Source organism: Saccostrea cucullata, unplaced genomic scaffold (genome assembly GCF_032062105.1).
Source record: "Saccostrea cucullata isolate Sc308-1 unplaced genomic scaffold, CSIRO_AGI_Scuc_v1 ctg11786, whole genome shotgun sequence".
Lineage (NCBI taxonomy): Eukaryota > Metazoa > Mollusca > Bivalvia > Ostreida > Ostreidae > Saccostrea > Saccostrea cuccullata.
The window spans coordinates 1-20,565 of record NW_026923016.1 but is presented as its reverse complement, the minus strand read 5'-3'; the positions used below and the strand labels follow the sequence as shown (position 1 = coordinate 20,565).

Below are 20,565 nucleotides of genomic sequence, written 5' to 3'. Positions count from 1 at the left end.
GAATTCACATGAAAATATATTTATATCCTTTGAAAAACTAAATTTTAATATATGCCCTCATCATGTTTAATGTTCATGATAGCATGAAAATAGCGTAAAAATATTAAAGCTGATAACTGACCAGCTTGGTAAGAAACTCCCTCCAAAGTTCCATAGCCCCTTTTTGTCACTGCCCTCTCCTGCTTAAGGACAAGTCTCCTCCTTTTCTGGGATGGTAGCTTTGCTTTCTCCTGTGCGTAGCGTCGGTGTTTCAGCTGCTTCTCCGCATATGCTTCTGTATATCTTCCAGAAGATATTCCAGCTTTTGTATGTGCCTATTAAATTCATTCGAGTAATTAATGAAACGGACTAATTTTGCTTTTCTTAGATAAACTCAACTCACTCTAAGAAACTGAACAACAGGGTTTTTCTTGGAATGGACTGTAATGTTAAAAACACCAGGCAACTCAAACTAACTGTAACCCGTAGCCACAAAAGTGGGGTTTACAGTTCGAATGATCACCAAATTGATGGGGGATTAGTGCTTTCAAATTCTCCTCCATACCATCTCTGTTTCCTTGATTTTTGGCAAAGGTGTACTTTAAACATTTTTGAATGTGCATTATTACTGATCTACTAAGTTTTTTTTCTGCAAGGCAAACATGCTTTTACCACTTGAATGTTTTTGACAATGTGGTTCGTGTCAAATCTTTTTTTCATGGAGATATTCAAATCACTCTTAAGCCTTGCATCTTGTATTGTCACCATCACCTTCCAAATATTCAACTGGAGTACCACTTTCATTCAGTTCTTTCACCCCTTGAAGTCCACCTGTACTTTCCATCATACATGTACGTGCACTCCCTTGGTGATTTTTTACACATATGTGCGGCCGAACAGGTGCATTTTGACGATTTCTGGACCACCATTTGCAAGTTCCACATACTCGATGTTTAACAATGGCTTTCACTACCTTTTTCCCATAACAAGATTTTCCCATGAAAAAAGTGTGAGCTACGATGTGAAAAGTATTAATTATTTTATATATCTCCTAATAAAATGACATAAAAATAAAGGATAAAATATTAGTACTTTAAATTTTTAGAATTTTCATTATCTATCTATTTTCACTGTTTAAGGATGTATTCTTCTCATACCCGAAAAATAAAACGTGCATTAAACTTTTCACATGCTTATATTTTTGTGAAAGTGTGTAATATCCAAGGAATAATTTAAAGACAAGAAAAGTGTATGTTAGCGTTCATCTAAGAGAGATTCAACCCTTCGAATAGGCCAAAATAGAGCATGGGAAATTTCATTAAAAATGCTAATAGACCATAAAATACCCCATAAACTTATAAATACAATCAATTTTAAACTTAATTTTGCTTAGATTTACTTGAAAGTATTGCAAAGTTAATTATTAAAGCAAAATCTGAGCCAATAAATACCAATTAAATAAATTGTGCCAAAAAATGTTCACCAGTGTCAAACTTAGGCAAATTTTTCCCTATAAAATTGCTCGAAAAACCAAAGAAAAACATATTTCTACAATTAAACTTTTTAAGAAAATTGTTATACACTTTCTTTAGGTATTATGGCTCCTTTTCAAAGCATGAAAAATAGGGGTTAGTGCACATATAAGAAAGTTTTGATATTTTTTATATCACCACCCCCTATTTCTTTTGAGCATTTCATGAAAATAAATCAAGGCATTTAGGCGTGAAAAGAATGTGTTTTTATTCACCAAATATTCAAAATTAGTGGATAATTTCAGGTAATGATTACAATCTTGTTAAGAAAAGCTTTTTATGAACAAAAAGTAATCAATTAACACATAAAACTTCATAATAGTTTGTTAGATGTCCTCTCTTTCTCTTGCCCTGGGGTTCCGGATTGGGTCCTGGTTTGTGGTTTTGGATGGTGGTTTCCCTGGGATTAGTCATCTAGTCCCACTTTCTCAATCTGATTTGCATGGTTTTCTCCATCTGATTTTAGTGGTTCTAGAATCCTGCTCTCTTCTTAAGTTCTTCATTTGTGATTCTTGTGACAACAAGACTTACCTGAAAAAAATTATTTTAGAAAAAAAAAATAGATTATAATTACTGGTAATACCATTGTTCAAAAAATGTAAAATCATTATTTTGTCTATCTGTTTGTTTTTATGAACCCAAGCCTGTAGTTTCGAATCAAATAATTTCTACATGTTCTTTGATGTTTCAGAAATATTCCATTTTTTAACCAGCATAGGCCGCCATAGAATGAAGTGACCTAGTTTCTTAGCGAATGTAAACAGCTAAAAAAATATAGGATGTTATCTTACTATTTTCGTACGGTATGTCAATAAATTTGATATAGGTATTCAGCATTTACAATATCAAAGGAAATTTATCATTTACTACGAGCTTAAGTTGTAATAAAAAAAGATAAAACGAATGCTGTCGTCTGCACGCATCTGAGGACCCCTTAGGCCTAATGTTCTGTACATGTATGTAACATGTTTATATGTTTCAGTTTGCAATGTGACGGTATATATGTATTTTGAAACTTTTGTATCTATAATGCATAAACATTGCTATTTTCAATAAGTTTGAATCATTGTAAACCTACATTTTCGCTTTTCCACTGCTACTGGAATGTTAATCCGAGATTCCTCTGACTCTAACTCCTGATTTTATATTGTGACTTGTGCAGGGGAGAGTCAGAGCGGACGCCATATTGAAAACTGGGAATCTGGCGAAACCACCTGGTATCGCTACTCTGCCTACCTTTTACAACTTTATTTCGCGGAGCTAACTCCCGAGACGCTAGAAATCAGTAAAATAATTATCTTCCTACTTGTTAATTGTCATTAAAAGGATGCTTCCACCGTTTAAACAGCCCTATCACCGACAAATGAAGCATCACTTGAACTAGGTCGCCTCCTCACCATTCAACTGCTTTGCGCATGACGTCAGCACACAAATACACAAAATTCCAGTCAGTTTGAAAGTAACACGTGCTCAAACCACGTGTGGGGCTTTCGGAAAAATATGAAAGTGTTGTGAAAATACATATAAAATAACATAATGATGTTTTATTTATTTATTGATAAGGAAAGCAACTGTCAAAAACGACTTTTATGCTAATATGAGGTTTAAAACACCACACATGATATTTTCACGTGATAGTTTATTTGTGTGTGACGTCATGCGCAAAGAAGTCGAATGTCGAGGAGGCGACCAAATTCAAGTGATGCTTCATTTTTCGGTAATAGGGTCGTTTAAACGGCGAAAGCATCATATTTATGACGATTAACAAGTAGGTGAATAATTGTTTTACTGATTTCTCGCGTCTCGGGAGTTAGCTCCGCGAAATAAAGTTGTAAAAGGTAGGCAGAGTAGCGATACCAGGTGGTTTCGCCAGATTCCCAGTTTTCAATATGGCGTCCGCTCTGACTCTCCCCCGCACAAGTCACAATATAAAAGTGGGGTTTAGAGTCAGAGGAATCTCGGATTACTGGAATGTCGTCAACACACTTCGAGAACGGCGCTCTTGGCTGGCATGTTTGGGGACCGCTTTAAAGAATGTACCTGTAGGCCTAATTGTGATATCGGCAATTTTTTTAAATGTTTTAAAATTTCTGTCGGTTGGCTCTTTAAACGAAGTGCCATTCAGCATTCCAGTCGCTTTGAAAGGCGCATCCCGTCTTCTTCACCTCTCGATCATGTCGATTTCACTTGTCGACTTTCTTAGACCTATGTCGTAAATATCGTATTTTTGCACACGTCTTGGTCATTAATACAACATAGAAAGATTTTTCATTTAAAAATAAATATAGTTAAACATGTAAATCTTAAAAGCTTTAAAAACTTGTTTGTAAATTGTTATCAGTTTGAATTTTACGACATTTTAAGTACGAAGACCCACTTGGGGTAAAATGATCAGCAGAATTCATCCTTAAGGGAAACATATTTTGATAATTACATGTAAGACTATCAAATCCACGCTTATGCCAGGCTGTATCAACTGCCAGAGACATGCCACTTCTTGTGCGACAAGGAAAGGCTGATGCAATATTTCTTTTCACATACTGGTTCATTACTTGTCGACTGCCTGTTTTCTTCAGCGCCTTGTAGACTTTCTGCTGATTTAAAGGTATGCTGTACTTTTTTTTTCATACTTATATATAAACTAAGTGGGCAATGTAAATTAAAAATAAAAACTAATAATTATGCAAAATTCGAAAACATTTTTTATTTATTAGGAAAATTATTACTAAATTTGCATATTTCAGACAAAATTGAAGAACAATACATAATTAATTCATTGCCACACTACACTGTTTATATTTAATTATTTACCAAGAAGTAGATGCAGCAATGGTCTGAAATTTGAATAAGGAATTACTCTCTCTGTTCATATCACTATCGGCACGCTGGTCCTGTTGGATGCATCAGGCTCATGGGGGAATGTAGCAATGCTTGAACTACAATATTATTTATCACATTTAAGATTTCAGAACAGATTGGTTTAGCATGAGTAACAACACAATGCAGTATATGCAAATATCAATGATTATTTGGAAACACTAATCTTAAATAAAAACAATCATCAATTCGCTCATGAAAATTAATTCATTGCTGCACTTCACTGTTAATTTTATATTTATTTATTTACCAAGCAGTAGATGCAGTAGTGGTCTGAAATTTGAATAAGGAACTACACTCTCTGTTCGAATCACTATCGGCAATCTGGTCCTGGTTTTCTGTGTTGGATGCATCAGGCTCATAGGGAAATGTAGCAATATTTCTTTTCACATACCGGTTCTTGACTTGTCGAGTGCCTGTTTTCTTCAGCGCCTTGTAGACTTTTTGCTGATTTAATGGTGTGCTGTATTTTTTTTTTTCATACTTATATATAAACTTAGTAAATTATAAATAAAAACAAATAATTATACAAAATTCGAACACAATTTTATTAGGAAAATTATTACTAAATTCATATTTATTTATTTACCAAGCAGTAGATGCAGCAGTGGTCTGAAATTCGAATAAGGAATTACTCTCTCTCTGTTCATATCACTATCGGCACTCTGGTCCTGGTTATCTGTGTTGGGTGAATCAGGCTCATGGGGAAATGTAGCAATTCTTGAACTACAATATTATTTATGTTTAAGATTTCAAAACAGATTGGTTTAGCATGAGTTACAGCACAATACAGTATATAACAAATTAAAAAAAAAATTATTTTGTTTACAGTTCATGGAAACAACCTAAACATATATAATTCGCATCAAACAAATAAAGGCTCTGAATCAAACAAACCGTAAGGATGGCGAAGCATCAGGCATGAGCCCAACGCCCAAGTCATCGATGACTTCTCCCATCTCCACGGTAGCGGCAGTCATTTCCTCATGTGCGGCATCCCTTTAAACAATAAAACACATTCTAACTGTAGGAGTCTGTAGGCTGTAGCATATTTCTCACATGCATATAGATAAGTGTAAAATAGATTAAACTTACCTCATTTCTAGTTTATATGTTTCTTTGGCAGCTCTATCCATAGACTGCTTGGCTACCTCCTCAATTTTTTGCCCTGCTCGGCGTTCATATGTTGGTTTCTTTCTTCTTGAAGGAACGGTGATTGTTTTTTTTTCTTTTTAACACCAAAAAACCTTCCTTTCTCGTCCCTACGCGCCATTCCCCCTTCTTTATCAACTTCCGGTTAGCAACGATAGATAACTCGTGCAAAGAAACATAACTCGTACGGTTTTCCGAGAATTACCACCTCGGGAAACATCGGCTTACATCGTTAACTTTTACCGGAAGTGGGGTATTACACATCTAAATCCTTAAAACGCTACTCCTCCTACAGTTTTGGTCTGATTTCAATATAACGTGGCACACAAGTAGACTACACTTAGATACGTAAAGCAGTGCATCAGTTTTTGATTTCGATAACATTGTTGCCATGGTTACTAAAAAAATAAATTTTAGTGAAATTCTTTTAAAATGCTACATGTACTCCTCCTACAGTTTTGGTTTGATTTCAATATAACTTGGCACACAAGTAGACTTCACTATAAGATACACAATTCTGTGTATCGGTTTTTGATTTCGATGAACGGTGTTGCCATGGTTATTATCCCCTCGCGCAACTAGTTGCGGAGGGGATATAGCATCGCGACTGTGCGTATGTGTGTTAGTGTGTTCATTACACCTTGTGGGCAAGATTGACAGAAAACCTTTGCATTAACCATTCTCAGCGTTTACATACTTGTGTGGCAGTATAAAAGGACGAAGCCTATTCATTTTCAAGTTCATTGATGAAATATTTCTTCAGATATCGCATTTTTACTGCCTCGAAACCCTGACATTTTATGTACGAGTTGACAATAAACATTTGTGGGCAAGATTGACAGAGAACCTTTGCATTAACCACTCTCAGCGTTTACATACTTGTGTGACAGTATAAAAAAATAAAGCCTATTCATTTTCAAGTTCATTGTTGAAATATTTCTTCAGATATCGCGTTTTCACTGTCTCGAAACCCTGACATTTTATGTACGAGTTGACAATAATCATTTCCGCTAGGGAACCAGTTTAAGAGCCAGTTTTAAAGTCGTGTCGATTCTGCGGGAAACGGATTAAAAGAATTTGATGCCAACAGGTGTCTAGGAATTTGGGGTGCACGTTTTTCCCGAAAGCTGTAATACAATCCACAAGTTCAATTAACCTCTCGATGTACATGTACATTGTTATTTTTCATTACAAAAAAATGCATATTGCCTGGAACTGTGAGAAATACTTACATTGTAGGTAGGTAAATAATTAAAATTACTGAAACTTATACATATAGCATACGTGATATGTTTCTGCTAGGTATAAGGGAAACTGCCCAATTACGTATGCATATTATCCCCCCCCCCCCCCACTGAAATGCTATGCAATTTGATTTTTGTTAAAAATGGACATCCTCCACCCCGATAATTTTGTTGAAAAAATAAATAGTGCTGAAAAAACAAGTTAATATCTTATATTAAACTTTAATAACCCAAATTAGGTATCCCTATTATGCCCCCTTGACCAAGACGCTATGCACTTTGTTTTTTTGTAAAAATAAAAAATATGGATCAACACAATAATTTTGTCAAAAGTAAGGGAGTTGATTGTAATGTTGCGGGTTTGAATCCTTTTGTGGGACGTGGAGACTGGTCCTTCGAATGAGACCGTGTAAACCACGGGCCCATGTCCCAATAGATGCTGGCACAAAAAGACCCCTCACTGCTCAATGATCATTAGTGAAAGTTCCTATTATATGAGAGAATGTGCAGCTCTCTACTGTCAAGCCTTCATATGAGAAAAAATTCCTGAGAGGGACATTAAACAAAATATATTGTACTATCTATCTTTAACATGTTTAACGTCCCTCTTTCTGTGAAATTCTTTCAAAATGCTACTTCCCTACAGTTTTGGACTGATTTCAATGTAATTGGCACACAAGTAGACTACACTGAGATACATAATTCTGTCTATCGGTTTTTTAATTTTGGTGAACGATGTTGCTATGGTTACCAAATATAGAAATTTCTGTGAAATTGTTTCAAAATGCTCCTCCTCCTACAGTTTTTGGTCTGATTTCAATATACATTGGTATACAAGTAATCTACATTAATTAAGTTACAAAATTCTGTGTATTGGTTTTTGATTTCAGTGAACGGTGTTGCCTACAGGTTTGGTCTGATTTCAATATAAATTGGCACACAGGTAGACTACACTAAGATACTTTATTCTCTTTATCGGTTTTTGATTTCGATGAACGGTGTTGCCATGGTTACTAAAAATAGAAATTATAATATAAAGTGGCATGCAAGTATACTACACTAAGAACATAAAGAGACTTAATCAAGGATCATTATTCTATTCATTGCTGTTGTAAAGTTTCAATTCCAAAGTGCTACTTTTCTCATTCTTTGCTATAAGTAAAAACCAGTAGAGTTTCAGTCTCGACAGATACTTCTGGTTGTATATAAATATATGTTCCGTCGAGTATCAGAATAGCTGAATCGGACTAGAAATTGCTAAACATAGACACAGCAACATCAGAAGTAAGTTAAGTACATCTTCTCTACTAATTGCACCAAATCCGAGGAAATGGGGTACAAAGTTTGATGTAAGCTCCAGTTTTGCTCTCTGAATCATCCTTGAAACTTGATATCGATGTAAACCACCCATTAGGACTAAGAAATCCATCCATCTCGTTTCTAGCACATTGACATTTTGAGAATCTTCATCTTGTCAGAAATTGTAGGGTTGTTTTTTGCTTTAATAGAATTAGGATAATTCTTTGACTCTAAAAAAGGTCAATCTTTTTTACCCAATTTGTCTCGTTGTCTATTATGCCTGAAAAGGTTCTCCAGTGTGGAAAATGTAAAATAAGAATTGTTTTGCAGAACTTTCCTATCAAGTCCAAGAAGTTTGAGTTGGACCATTTATTCCAGGATTTTTCCCCAATTTAATTAATAGACAGAAGAAAGGTCATTTTCATGTCTAGAAAGATAATAATCATTAATAGTATTTGATAAACTCATATATTGAAAAGACTGACTAGAACGGAACAGGGGTAATGAGGAAAGCTCAAAGGATGTTTGCACAGAAATGTTTCTCCTAATATTATTCGTAAAAAGTTTTGTACAGTGATTTTGGTGTGTATCCCGATGATTCATCAGAATTATTAACCAAGTCAGAAAGAAGATCAGAAAGAGCATCAGTTTATTCGTAACCTTTGCAAGGATACCTTTTGATGTATTTTTCAGTGGCAAAAATATCGTCAAAAGATGGACTAAGATCGATTGCTCTTTGATTGATTGGTTGATTGTTTTTTGTTGTTGTTGTTTTTTTTTTCTTTTTTTAACGCCGAGTCGGCAATATTTCGGCTAAATAAATTTACTTTATGAACGATTTTGAAAGTTTTTTGGTTTTTCCGACGGCCCCCAATCAGCGTACTCTTTTTCGAAAACCCGTCCGTCCGACGAACTGATTACTCTTTCAAAGAATCAAAGAAATGTTACCATTGTCTCTCCAGTTTTCTTAAATATGCTGCACAAGAACTGGATGATCTCTCTCCATCTCCAGTCGCAAAGATCCATTCCTGTCTTTTACTAAAGCAGGGAAAGATTGCATCTGTTTCGGAAATTCCATTCTACATTTTTTCCCCTGCAGCATTGAATTTTTTAGGTTTTAAAGAATAATCTGAACAACAGTGTATTTGAAGCGGTTTGAGGATAGTAAATGATTTTCTAATTGAGATTCATGTGAACTACTGATATCCATTTGAATTTTGAATAGTGGATAATTATCTTCTAGAGGTGAGGGAGCAGCGCCATTTGGTGGAGGCCATCTGTTTTTGATTGAGTTCCAATTTTCATCCTTACCAGTATCCTTATTTTCATTATTACCAGAGCGACCAGCTGAGAGAGCATTCTGCAACAGATCATCCCAGATAGCAGGATGTTATTGGACCTTTGTTGGGCCAACAACGCTCCTTATGTTGGGCCACTTTTTGAACTCAACATTGGGCCATCGGTAATTTGCTCATCGGCCCTTAATCAAACCAACTTGTTGGCTTATTGTTGGGCCAATGTAACAGTTAATATTGGGCCACTGTTGGGCCAATGTATTATTTCAATATTGGGCAAACGTCATTTTTGTACAATTGGGTCATTGTAAGCAACTAATATTGGGCCAACGGTAATTTGCTCATCGGCCCTTAATCAAACCAACTCATTGGCTTATTGTTGGGCCAATGTAACAGTTAATATTGGGCCACTGTTGGGCCAATGTATTTTTTCAATGTTGGGCAAACGTCATTTTTGTACAGTTGGGCCATTGTAAGCAATTAATGTTGGGCCATCGGTATTTTGCTCATCGGCCCTTAATCAGACCAACTTGTTGGCTTATTGTTGGACCAACGAACGGATATCATTGAGCCATTGTTGGGCCACTTATTCTTTCAATATTAGGAAAACATCATTTTTGAGCCAACGTTGGTTTGTATCTTATTGGCTCTCCATCATGACAACTCATTTGCTCTTCACTGGTTGGCCATTTGTCCTCAAAATTGACAAACAAATATATACAATAAGGTTATACTAGTTTTGTAGTACAGTTTAATGGTAAAAGCCCTTTAATATTATCTATATATGCTATATATGCTAGATTAATAGTTTAATACATATTCTCAATATTCTCATAGAATTGCCATCAACAAGTATTGCCTTGTAAGTAGCTCTACATTAATTAAAAAACTGAGGAAAAAGAAATCAAAATATAAAATTAAATTATAACATACCATAATTTTATTACTCAGTGCATGAAGAAAACATTAATAAAGAATTAAAAGTTGATGCTCACTTCAAGCGATACATGTAGGGTTACATGACTGTATACTCCCTCTCTGATGTAAATTATGCACAAGTTCAGTAAATTACAGGTGTCAATAAGCACGTCTAACAAATAAACATAGCCCTCATGTTCTTAAAATAATACTAAAATGAATACCGTCATTTTGTTTACTTACACAAAAAAATGTTTCTGGCATCTGCATCGTGTTTATAACCGACAAACAGACACAAAAAAGGGTAGAACTACAGGTATGTCACACTATATCACAGAAAAAAGTTAAGCACTGCCACTTTCCATCTGATCCCTCTCCTAAGGCTCCATTTCCTCTTCCCGAGTCTCCTCCTCCCCCTTCTTTTCTTCTAGATCTGTGTCCGTTTCTTCCTCCCTCATCCCTGTCCTTGGCATACCTTAGCCATTCTTTGATTGTGTTCTCCATGTCTTTTTAGAATCTCCAGTAGCACTAAAATTGTAATATTTGGTACTTAATACATTTGTTACTTTTCTCAGTAAAGAGTAAACATACGATTAAATTTACAAGTATATCACTATATTTTTAAGCTGTCAATTAAGGAATAACCGTCTTTTTTGTTTCATGGTGTGATTAAGTGATTAGCTTGCGCGATGAAGGCATTTATGCATATTTATACGCTTGATAATCATCATCAAAACAATTTTGATTCAATGTTGCCCCATATAAAATACATGTATTGAAAATTTGTCGTTACACTGAACAAATTTTAAATGAAAGAACCCAATTTATTTTTAGTAATGAATAAATTTTGTTTTAACTTCAGCAAATTCAACATTGTCAAAATGTTTTGACCATGTTCTCGACGTTAAGTGTATATAAGTAAATTAAGTGGTAGACTTCGGAAATGTATTCTACTAGACACAAATTTCAAATTAAATAAGGAGCAAATTATTAATTGTTTTAACTGTATCAAAACTCATTTTTATACTTTCATTTATTTTTCTTGTATATAAACACAAAATTTAATCACTGATAATTTATTTTGTTTCGATAAATAATAAGAATCTTAAATTTATTTTAGCTAGCTTGATTTTTCAAGTAAGATTGGTTGTATATTTATTTCTGATTGTAGAGACGATCAGATTTTTTAATATACAGATTTGTAACAATTAAATATTTATACACATTGGCCCAATGTTGGTCCAATATATCGGGCCATCATTGGACCAAGGAGCAAAATGACACTGGACCAACGGCATTTGCAAACATCGGCCCAATGTTCTTGTTGACGTTTCGCCAACAATGTCGCATTCATTGAGCCAATATTGGCGCGACGTTGGGCCAATATCTGTAGAAATAACACTCTACATTGGGCCAACGTTGGCCCAACATATCGGGCCAACATAGGGTCGATGAGCAAACTTAAATTGGGTCAATACCATTTGCCAACATTGGCCCGATGTAACCGATTACATTGACCCAACGTTGGCCCAATGTTAGCATGCTATCTGTACAGTGTTGACCCAACAGCACCTGGCCTCTGCACTTCCCCGTGTCTGATTTACACAGATTTGTACATGATATCGTTTAAAAACTAAACGTTAATTCAGCTGTGCCGAGGCAAACATATAAATAATACTTAAAAAGTGGATGCAGATATGCAAGGTATCAGTCTCATTACGCTCGTGTCAGATTAAAACTGGCGCGGATATTACAAGTAGCCCGGTTGTTGTCTACCCATGATGCTCAGTCTGATTTATGGTATATTGGGCCAACGTAGGGCCGTTGCAGTCCCCAAGCAAATATTTTCTCTCATGATAATAGTTTTATGATATAATGCAAACAGTAAGCCCAACATTAGCGCACTATTATACATAACCAGCTATCAACATTCCATGTTGGGCCATTGTTGGCCCAATCAAGGTAACCCAACATAGATAATAGAACAATAATGTAAGATTTGGCCAACGGTGTTCTGCTATCTGGGTTATTACAAATAAATAAGCATATCCACAATTCAAAAAAATAGAATAAAACACTCTTTGATCACTTAAGTGCAAAGTTAAAATGTTGAAAATATCATATCTAAACAAAAGCAGTCATCCAATGATAAGCATGGACATAGAAAGTCCTCTTAATTATTTCAGAATGTGCCAACCTTGTCCCAACGTAAAGCTCAGCAGCTAAATATAAAATTAATACCATCAATCAGTTGGAAGTATAATAATTGGGTCAACGTTGGTCCAATATAAATATCCCATCTTTAAAGACCTAAACAAAATAACACTTGTGTGTATTACAAACATTGGGCCAACGTTGGGCCAACATACTACTACCAACTTGATAGGACACGTTCTTTAAGGGTTCATTACAAACAATGGGCCAACGGTGGGCCAACATACTACTACCAACTTGATAGGACACGTTCTTTAATGGTGTAATACAAACAATGGGCCAACGTTGGGCCAACAAACTACTACCAACTTGATAGGACTCGTTCTGTAAGGGTGTATTAGAAACAATGGGCCAACGTTGGGCCAACAAAATACTACCAACTTGATAAGGCACTTTCTTTAAGGATGTATTACAAACATTGTGCCAACGTTGGGCCAACATACTACTACAAACTTGATAAGGCACTTTCTTTAAGGGTGTATTACAAACAATGGGCCAACGTTGGAACAACAAACTACTACCAACTTGTAAATACACTTTCTTTAAGGGTGTATTATAAACATTAGTCCAACGTTGGGCCAATGCCATGATCCTTCCTTCTTTGGAAACTAAAGTGAATGGAAGTTGCTTACGTTGGACCAACAATGGGCCAACATAGGAATTCCGTCATGGTCGAGAAGGTTGACTTGGTAACATTGGTCCAACGTTGGGCCAACGTTGTTCCCCCAACGCTAACCATACAACCTGTAACAAATGTTGGCCCAACATAGTCATGCTATCTGGGATGAGGGTCTCTATGTGACCTCCAGTGTTTTCCCCCTATTTCAACGTAAAGGTCTACAAACCAATTCTACTAGGCCGGAGTCAAGAGGGCCGCCTAGCCCCCTTGCGGGTTGATGGGGAAGCCTTCGTGGGGTGCCCAGGACCCCCCCCCCCCCCCGGCCGAAATTGTTTGTGATTTTTATCCCTGTATGAGAGGTCGCAGGCCACATACATTTTTATACATTTTAAAACAAAATATGATAGTATTCTCAATATATTCTTTTTATTGTGAGAATTTAAAGGGAAAAATAAAATGAAATAAAAATTTGTGAACTTTTCTTCAATATTAATATGCATAATTAATCATCGTCTGAAGAGAAATCCGAGTCCGAATAATTGTTGCATGCATTTGCCTTCTCAAGATTCATGATTTTAATGACACAATTGACTTGATTTGTCATGTCCTGCACATTCTCAGTTCAAAAAAAAAACATTATGTATTTGTTCCTGATGTGTTTTAAACAGAACATTCTGTCTGTCATATCTATTGATGAGCCTGTTGTTTGAAAGACAGGTAATAATTAGCTTCTGAGAGGTTTAAAATAAACTCTGCAAAACTACCTGTAGTTAAAAAGGATGCCAAATCCATACGTTCATTTACTTTATGATCGAAATTCGTTTGCTTGTTGTCTCCGTATTGTATTGTATCTGTCAACCCCCCCCCCCCAAAAAAAAAACAAAAACAAAAGATTTTTAGGTCACCTGAGTAAACTCAGGTGACTTATTGCTATCTGTTTTTGTCCGGCGCCGTGCGTTAACATTTGAGCTTCTCTAAAACCGCTCAACCAATTTTGGCATATAGCATTTATGGTTAAAAGGGAACAAATATTGTGAATTTCATGGTCCCTGCCCCCTGGGGCCTGAGGATTGGGGCCAAAACCACTAAAATTAGTGCAATCTATAAAAATCTTCTTTACTCCTGGACTTCAAGCAGACAAACTATTGGTATGATTGTAATCAGCATTGAGTCCTCTACCAAATTGTGAAATTCATAGCCCCAGGGTCAGAGCTTCTACTGCTAAGGCGGGGCTAAATAGATTACATATATTGAAAATGCATTATTTCTTTTAAATTCTTCTTGGGTATTTAATAATTGAACCAAGTGCATGGTTATGTTGAATAAGGCTGTCTCTTCCAAAATTTGAAGAAAGGCTTGGTAGGTTTTAAAATTTTAACATAGTTCGATAGTCATTTAAATTACGAGTAAAATGATGTACCGCACATCTGCTATCTCTCTCTCGCTGTTTAGAGATATTTCTAAAAATAGCTTAGTTCGCACTGAAATTAGCTGTATACCGGAAGTGACGTGTGTGACGTCACAAGTGTGACTTGTCGAATTACACGGAATAATCATGTCGAAGAAGAGAAGAGGAAAATCGTTCGTTGCAGCGCGGCTTGCACATCAGGACATATAGATTAATGTGTCCTTTCACGATTTTCCTTGTGAGAATAGACCAGATATCCGACGACAGTGGATTAGTTTTGTTAAAACTATACAGAAAGATTTCATGAGTCCGACCCCTCATTCTGTTCTCTGTGATAAACATTTCACTCACCACTGCTACATGTACCCTATGGAACACATGATAAAAAAAGTCTATCGTATGGATGTTAAGAAAGTCACTTTTTTCCCACGATGCTGTGCCCACTATTCATTTCGCCGAAACACTGAAGAGATCTTCCTCAGATTTATGTGTGCAGCAACATCATAGAGTCCTTCGCAACAAAAGAAAATGCGATCTGCTTTTCTTAAAATGGAATGTTTAAGGGTAAGTTTGAAAGTTTAAATGCTTATTCTTTAATGTAAATATAATTATTTGCAATGCGATTATTTATACCTTTGCTCTGCCTCGTATGCATACGTATTATCACTGTAACACCGCCCCCGCCCCCCCATGAAGTTTATATATAACTGTGATTGTTGAACGTGTAATAAATGCACCAAATGTTGATTTGTATCAACTTACAGTACTCCTGATTATCAAATTCGTCAAAGCTGATTAAGGCAATTTTAAGCTCTACATATTTTTTTTACCCTTTTACAGGCTGTGAAATCTCAGCAGACACAACATGAACAAGTGCAGTGTACAACAAATGAATCTGGCTCACAGACAGACATTACTGAACCAGATGATCAGGAATTTGATCAGGTATATGTACCATGTATATATTGTCCTTTAATTTTCTTATATTGTATATTAAATGTTTTTGTATACATCTTATTTTTCAAATTATAATTCATCACTTGCCTTACTTTTAGTCTTTAATATTATAATTTTTAGACTGCAAGAAGAAGAACCGGTATTGGACTTCAGATAAGTGACAGCAAGCATGTGTCAAAGAGATCAAAGAAATGTCAAACTAAAATTTTAAAAAGTCAGACAGAGGTACCTGTACATGTAACAAGGATGCATGCATTAGATACTAGTAGTCTAATCAGTATTAATTTTTAGCTCTACTGGTCAGAGACCAGAAGAGCTTATGCGATTAGTAATGCGTCCGTCGTCCGTCCGTCTGTCTGTCTGTAAACAATTTTTCAAAATGCTACTCCTCCTACAGTTTTGGTCTGATTTCATTATAACTTGGCACACAAGTAGACTACACTAAGATACATAATTCTGTGTATCGCTTTTTGATTTCGATGAACGGTGTTGCCGTTGTTACTAAAAATAGAATTTTTTGTGAAAATCATTCAAAATGCTACTCCTCCTACAGTTTTGGTCTGATTTCAATATAACTTGGCACACAAGTAGACTACACTAAGATACATAATTCTATATATCAGTATTTGATTTTGATACATATTGTTGCCGTAGTTACTAAAAATAGAATGTTTTGTGAACATCATTCAAAATGCTACTCCTCCTACAGTTTTAATCTGATTTCAATATAACTTAGCACACAAGTAGACTACACTAAGATACATTATTCTGTGTATCGCTTTTTGATTTCGATGAACGGTGTTGCCGTTGTTACTAAAAATAGAAAAATTTGTGAAAATCATTCAAAATGCTACTCCTCCTACAGTTTTAATCTGATTTCAATATAACTTGGCATACAAGTAGACTACACTAAGATACATTATTCTGTGTATCAGTTTTTGATTTCGATGAACGGTGTTGCCGTTGTTACTAAAAATAGAAAAATTTGTGAAAATCATTCAAAATGCTACTCCTCCTACAGTTTTAATCTGATTTCAATATAACTTAGCACACAAGTAGACTACACAAAGATATATAATTCTTTTTATTAGTTTTTGATTTCGATGAACTGTGTTGCCGTTGTTACTAAAAATAGTATTACTAAAAGTAGTTTTTTTGTGAAAATCATTCAAAATGCTACTCTTCCTACAGTTTTGGTCTGATTTCAATATAACTTGGCACACAAGTAGACTACACTAAGATACATAATTCTTTGTATCATTTTTTGATTTTGAAGAACGGTGTTGCTGTTGTTACTAAAAGTAGAAATTTCTGTGAAAAACATTCAAAATGCTACTCCTCGTACAGTTTTGGTCTGATTTCAATATAACTTGGCACACAAGTAGACTACACTAAGATACATAATTCTGTATATAGGTTTTTGTTTCAATGAACTGTCTTGCTGTTGTTACTTAAAAAAGAAATTTCTTTGAAATACATTTAAAATGCTACTCCTCCTACAGTTTTGGTCTGATTTCAATATAACTTGGCACACAACTAGACTACACTAAGATACATAATTCTGTGTATCGTTATTTGTCATTATTCTATTTATTGCTTTTGTAAAGTTTTATATCCCAACTGCTTTTTTTCTCTTTCTTTATTATAAGTACAAACCAGTAGAGCTTCAGTCTCGACAGAGACTTCTGGTTTCATTTAGGCCCCTATTTAAAATTTTATACATATCTAGTGATTTTAATTTCAATGCATCTTGCAGTATTGCATACATATCATGATTAGCCCATGTAATTCTACTTCTTCAAATAGCACATCAAATTTGTTAATTGATCTTGTTTCATGACCTTGGATATCAATATCTCAGTGGCTAGAGAGCATTTTTTGCTTTAAGTTATCATTAAGACATGTAAAGAATGAGGTTTGACTGTATTGTACAAAATTATTTATTTGCAGATTAAACTGACAAATTAATGAAAGTGGTCATAACTTCAGCAGAGGATCAGAGCATGAACTCCAGTGGTATATCATGCTGAACAATGTTCCTCCTCCATTTTGCAGTGCTTATAAAAGACCCAATAAAGAGACTACTATCCAAGAAAAACTTTCAAGATTCTATAGACATGGTGCTTTAATCGATCAACATAATGTATGTTTAGAAAAAGTAATCCATTGAAAAGGCTTTACTGTACATGTATTCAATTCATTTAAATTTTAATATAATTATCACTGAATGATTATTGTTGTTTAAACCCATTGTAATTTTCAAAATTAGTTTGAAAATTGTTTCGGATACAATTCACAGCACATTATTGTAGTACATCACAGATCTTTTTTTCCCAAGATATCCCATGTCCACCTTGCTAATTGTCTATAGACTGTTTATCTGTATTTTCTATTTAAAAGTCACACCTGCATTTGAACTCGGCTATTTCAAATATCGATATCTTGAATGCCAGATACCTGGGGAATATGTTAAAGTGAGTTGACTATATGTGCTCATAAAGCCAATACTTTAGAATAGTCCTCTAGAGTACCACGCAGTTTTATTTTTGTACATGTAAATATGATAACATTGAAATTGTTAAAGAATTTACCATTTAGGTGTGTGGTGAGTAGAAAATACAATTATGTAAGTTGATTGAGTTTTGAATCTATAATTAAACATTGTTAAATTTGTTTTATAATAAGAGAATGCAAACTTGTACTGAGGTTCAAGATATTTTAACTCAAATTACATTTACATGATTTATGGTAAACTTGATAGACTGATAATGGTAATATGTATCCATATGAAATGCAAAGATTGGAAAGATAATTCTGAAACACAGTTTGTAGTAAGGTGCATGTTTTAAAAAACGCACATTACTCTGAAGAATCTTCAATATTTTCCCATCCTGCTCTATATATTAATAATAGGCTATTTGGAGGACACATATGTTTACACAGACTGGTGCAAATCCAGGATGGTCAGTTACACAGGTAATGCCTTGGTCTTCCTAAAAAAAATGACATTATATTTTCCATCTTATGGCAGCACTGCTGCACACGCATTCCCGGGCGGTGGGAATGATGGAACACTTTTCACAACTGTACCAACAAAATGTTTACAAATGCTGTAATACAATTCAATAAAATTTCTGTAAGATAAAATTTAATCGTCAGACTAATTTTAATAAGTCATGCATCAGATGTGCATCCGAGTTCACTGGAAGGAGGTGGGGGTCATTTGTCAAAAAATCATTGCAAAACATTTTTGAAAAACAATGACAATGAAAAAATATTTATAAAGTGTATAAAAAGATTAGGTTCCCACAACAAATGGAAAAAAATGAACGAAAAATTAAAATGAGTAAGGACTAATGTTATTCATGTTATCAGCTGTTTAGGTCGTGTAAAAGTTTTAGGGTGAGGATAAATAGGTGAAGTGTCAAATTATGAAATTATGATTTATTTAATATATTTTTTCAAAAAAATGATTTAAAATGCTTCTAATGAATATTTTCTATCGTTTTACTCGCATACATATCAATAGTATGCAAACGATTAGCTTCCTCGGGTCCCGCATCGTGTGTGGTCGATTCTTTTTCGTCTGAGGAGTTCCTAGCGTAGGGCTCAAAACGAAAGAGTTCTACTCCCACATTTTCTGTATTATTGCACAGCAATGAATCCTCATCACAACTTGATGGTCCACAAAAAAGTTCTAACGATTCTTCCTCTAATTGACTATCAGAGTTATCTGAAACAGCGCTTTCTGTCGTTATTCACCTATCATTCGAGGGAAGCGAGACACACTTGTGACGTCATTGAACTTGATTGCATTTAAACCGGTTGTGACATTGTCAAGGAATATCGATCGTTTTTACAGGTGCAAATGCAGACGTTCGACAATGATTATCTTTGAAACGGCGATGCCGATTTTAGTCGGATTTTCGCCAAAATGTTTTATAAAACAGGTTGAGTGAATTACGTTGATGAGTAAAATTACCGTGGCCTATCATTACATTTTATGGTCCCAGGGTACGGGGTTCTAGTGCAAGGGAGGGGCTATAAAGATTATACAGTTTAAATTAATTATTTCTTTGAAAATCCTTTCTGCGCCTTAAACCAATGAACTTTGTACATAATTATTAGAAGGATGCCTCTTTGAGATTTGCGAATTTTATGGCTCCTGCGTCAGGGCTTCTTAATGTGTTCGGGCGGGGCTCTAATGATTATATAATGAAAATACATGAATTCTTTGAAAACCTATTCCTTTGCTCATGGGTATTGTGCCAGTGATCTAAATAACATATGTATGATGAAGAAAGCTGCCTCTTCCAAAATGGTTAATTTCCGGGCCACTGAGAATTGTCATGTTTGGTATTGTCAGAAAGGAGCTGAGGGAAATGACGAACTCGTAAAAGTTGTATTTTTTGTATTGTGCTTTTGATTTGTTTTTGCAGTTTTGATCTAGATCGAGGGTTCTGGTGTTCGGACGGGGCTCTAATGATTATATAGTGAAAAATACTTTGAAGATATTCTCCTCTGCACCTGGGGATTAAGCAGGTGAAATGTGTACATAGTCATGATGAGGAAGGTTGCTTCTTCCAAAATTGTGAATTTCATGGCCCCTTGGTCAGGGGCTCTGGTGTTAAGCAGGGGTTCCATTGATTATACAGTGAAAAATAAAAATGCATTAATTCTCTGAAAACTGTACGGACTGCAGATCTAGACACGATATCGGAAGAGAAAAAGGATCCAAGTTCTATCAATGGCTTTGTACACGATGTAACTAAGATAAAGACGAGCAGAAACAACAACAGATACTTCAACGCAAAGCACAAAGAAACCTTTCATTGAATGGCTTGTTTCAGTCCAGATAAACGGACGATATTTGTCATTGCATCAGACATTGCCTCCCCTGTGAAACAGACGAACATACGAAGAGTTCCTTCCTTACAAGAAGCTGGTCGTTTAGACATAAAATTAAACAAATCCTCTGACTTGAACATGAAGGAAATTTAGCAGTCCCGTTCAAGAGGCGAAAAGTAAATTTTACAGAAGCAACTCTGCAAACTTTGGAAGAACTGAAAAT

General features: G+C 35.2%; 1 protein-coding gene across 1 annotated transcript; it reads right to left on the bottom strand.

Annotated features, from left to right (window-relative positions):
• Window positions 1-4,349: 4,349 nt before the first annotated feature.
• Window positions 4,350-10,800, bottom strand: LOC134262956 (uncharacterized). The gene is made up of 6 exons (XM_062745275.1): window positions 10,649-10,800; window positions 5,484-5,588; window positions 5,286-5,387; window positions 4,978-5,114; window positions 4,639-4,851; window positions 4,350-4,447 (listed from the first exon to the last, which is right to left on the bottom strand). The coding sequence occupies exons 1-5, from the start codon at window positions 10,798-10,800 to the stop codon at window positions 4,841-4,843; spliced, it is 507 nt and encodes a 168-aa protein (XP_062601259.1). The 3' UTR covers window positions 4,350-4,447; window positions 4,639-4,840.
• Window positions 10,801-20,565: the final 9,765 nt, after the last annotated feature.

Bases quoted from the DNA above. Each gene is read 5' to 3' on its own strand.
- LOC134262956 (XM_062745275.1), bottom strand. From the start codon at position 10,800: ATGGAGAACACAATCAAAGAATGGCTAAGGTATGCCAAGGACAGGGAT. The intron at 5,589-10,648 runs GTGCTTAACTTT...CGTTCCTTCAAG, and splicing joins GGATCAGATGGAAAGTGGCA to AAGAAAGAAACCAACATATG. The intron at 5,115-5,285 runs GTTTGTTTGATT...ATAATATTGTAG, and splicing joins GATGCTTCGCCATCCTTACG to TTCAAGAATTGCTACATTTC.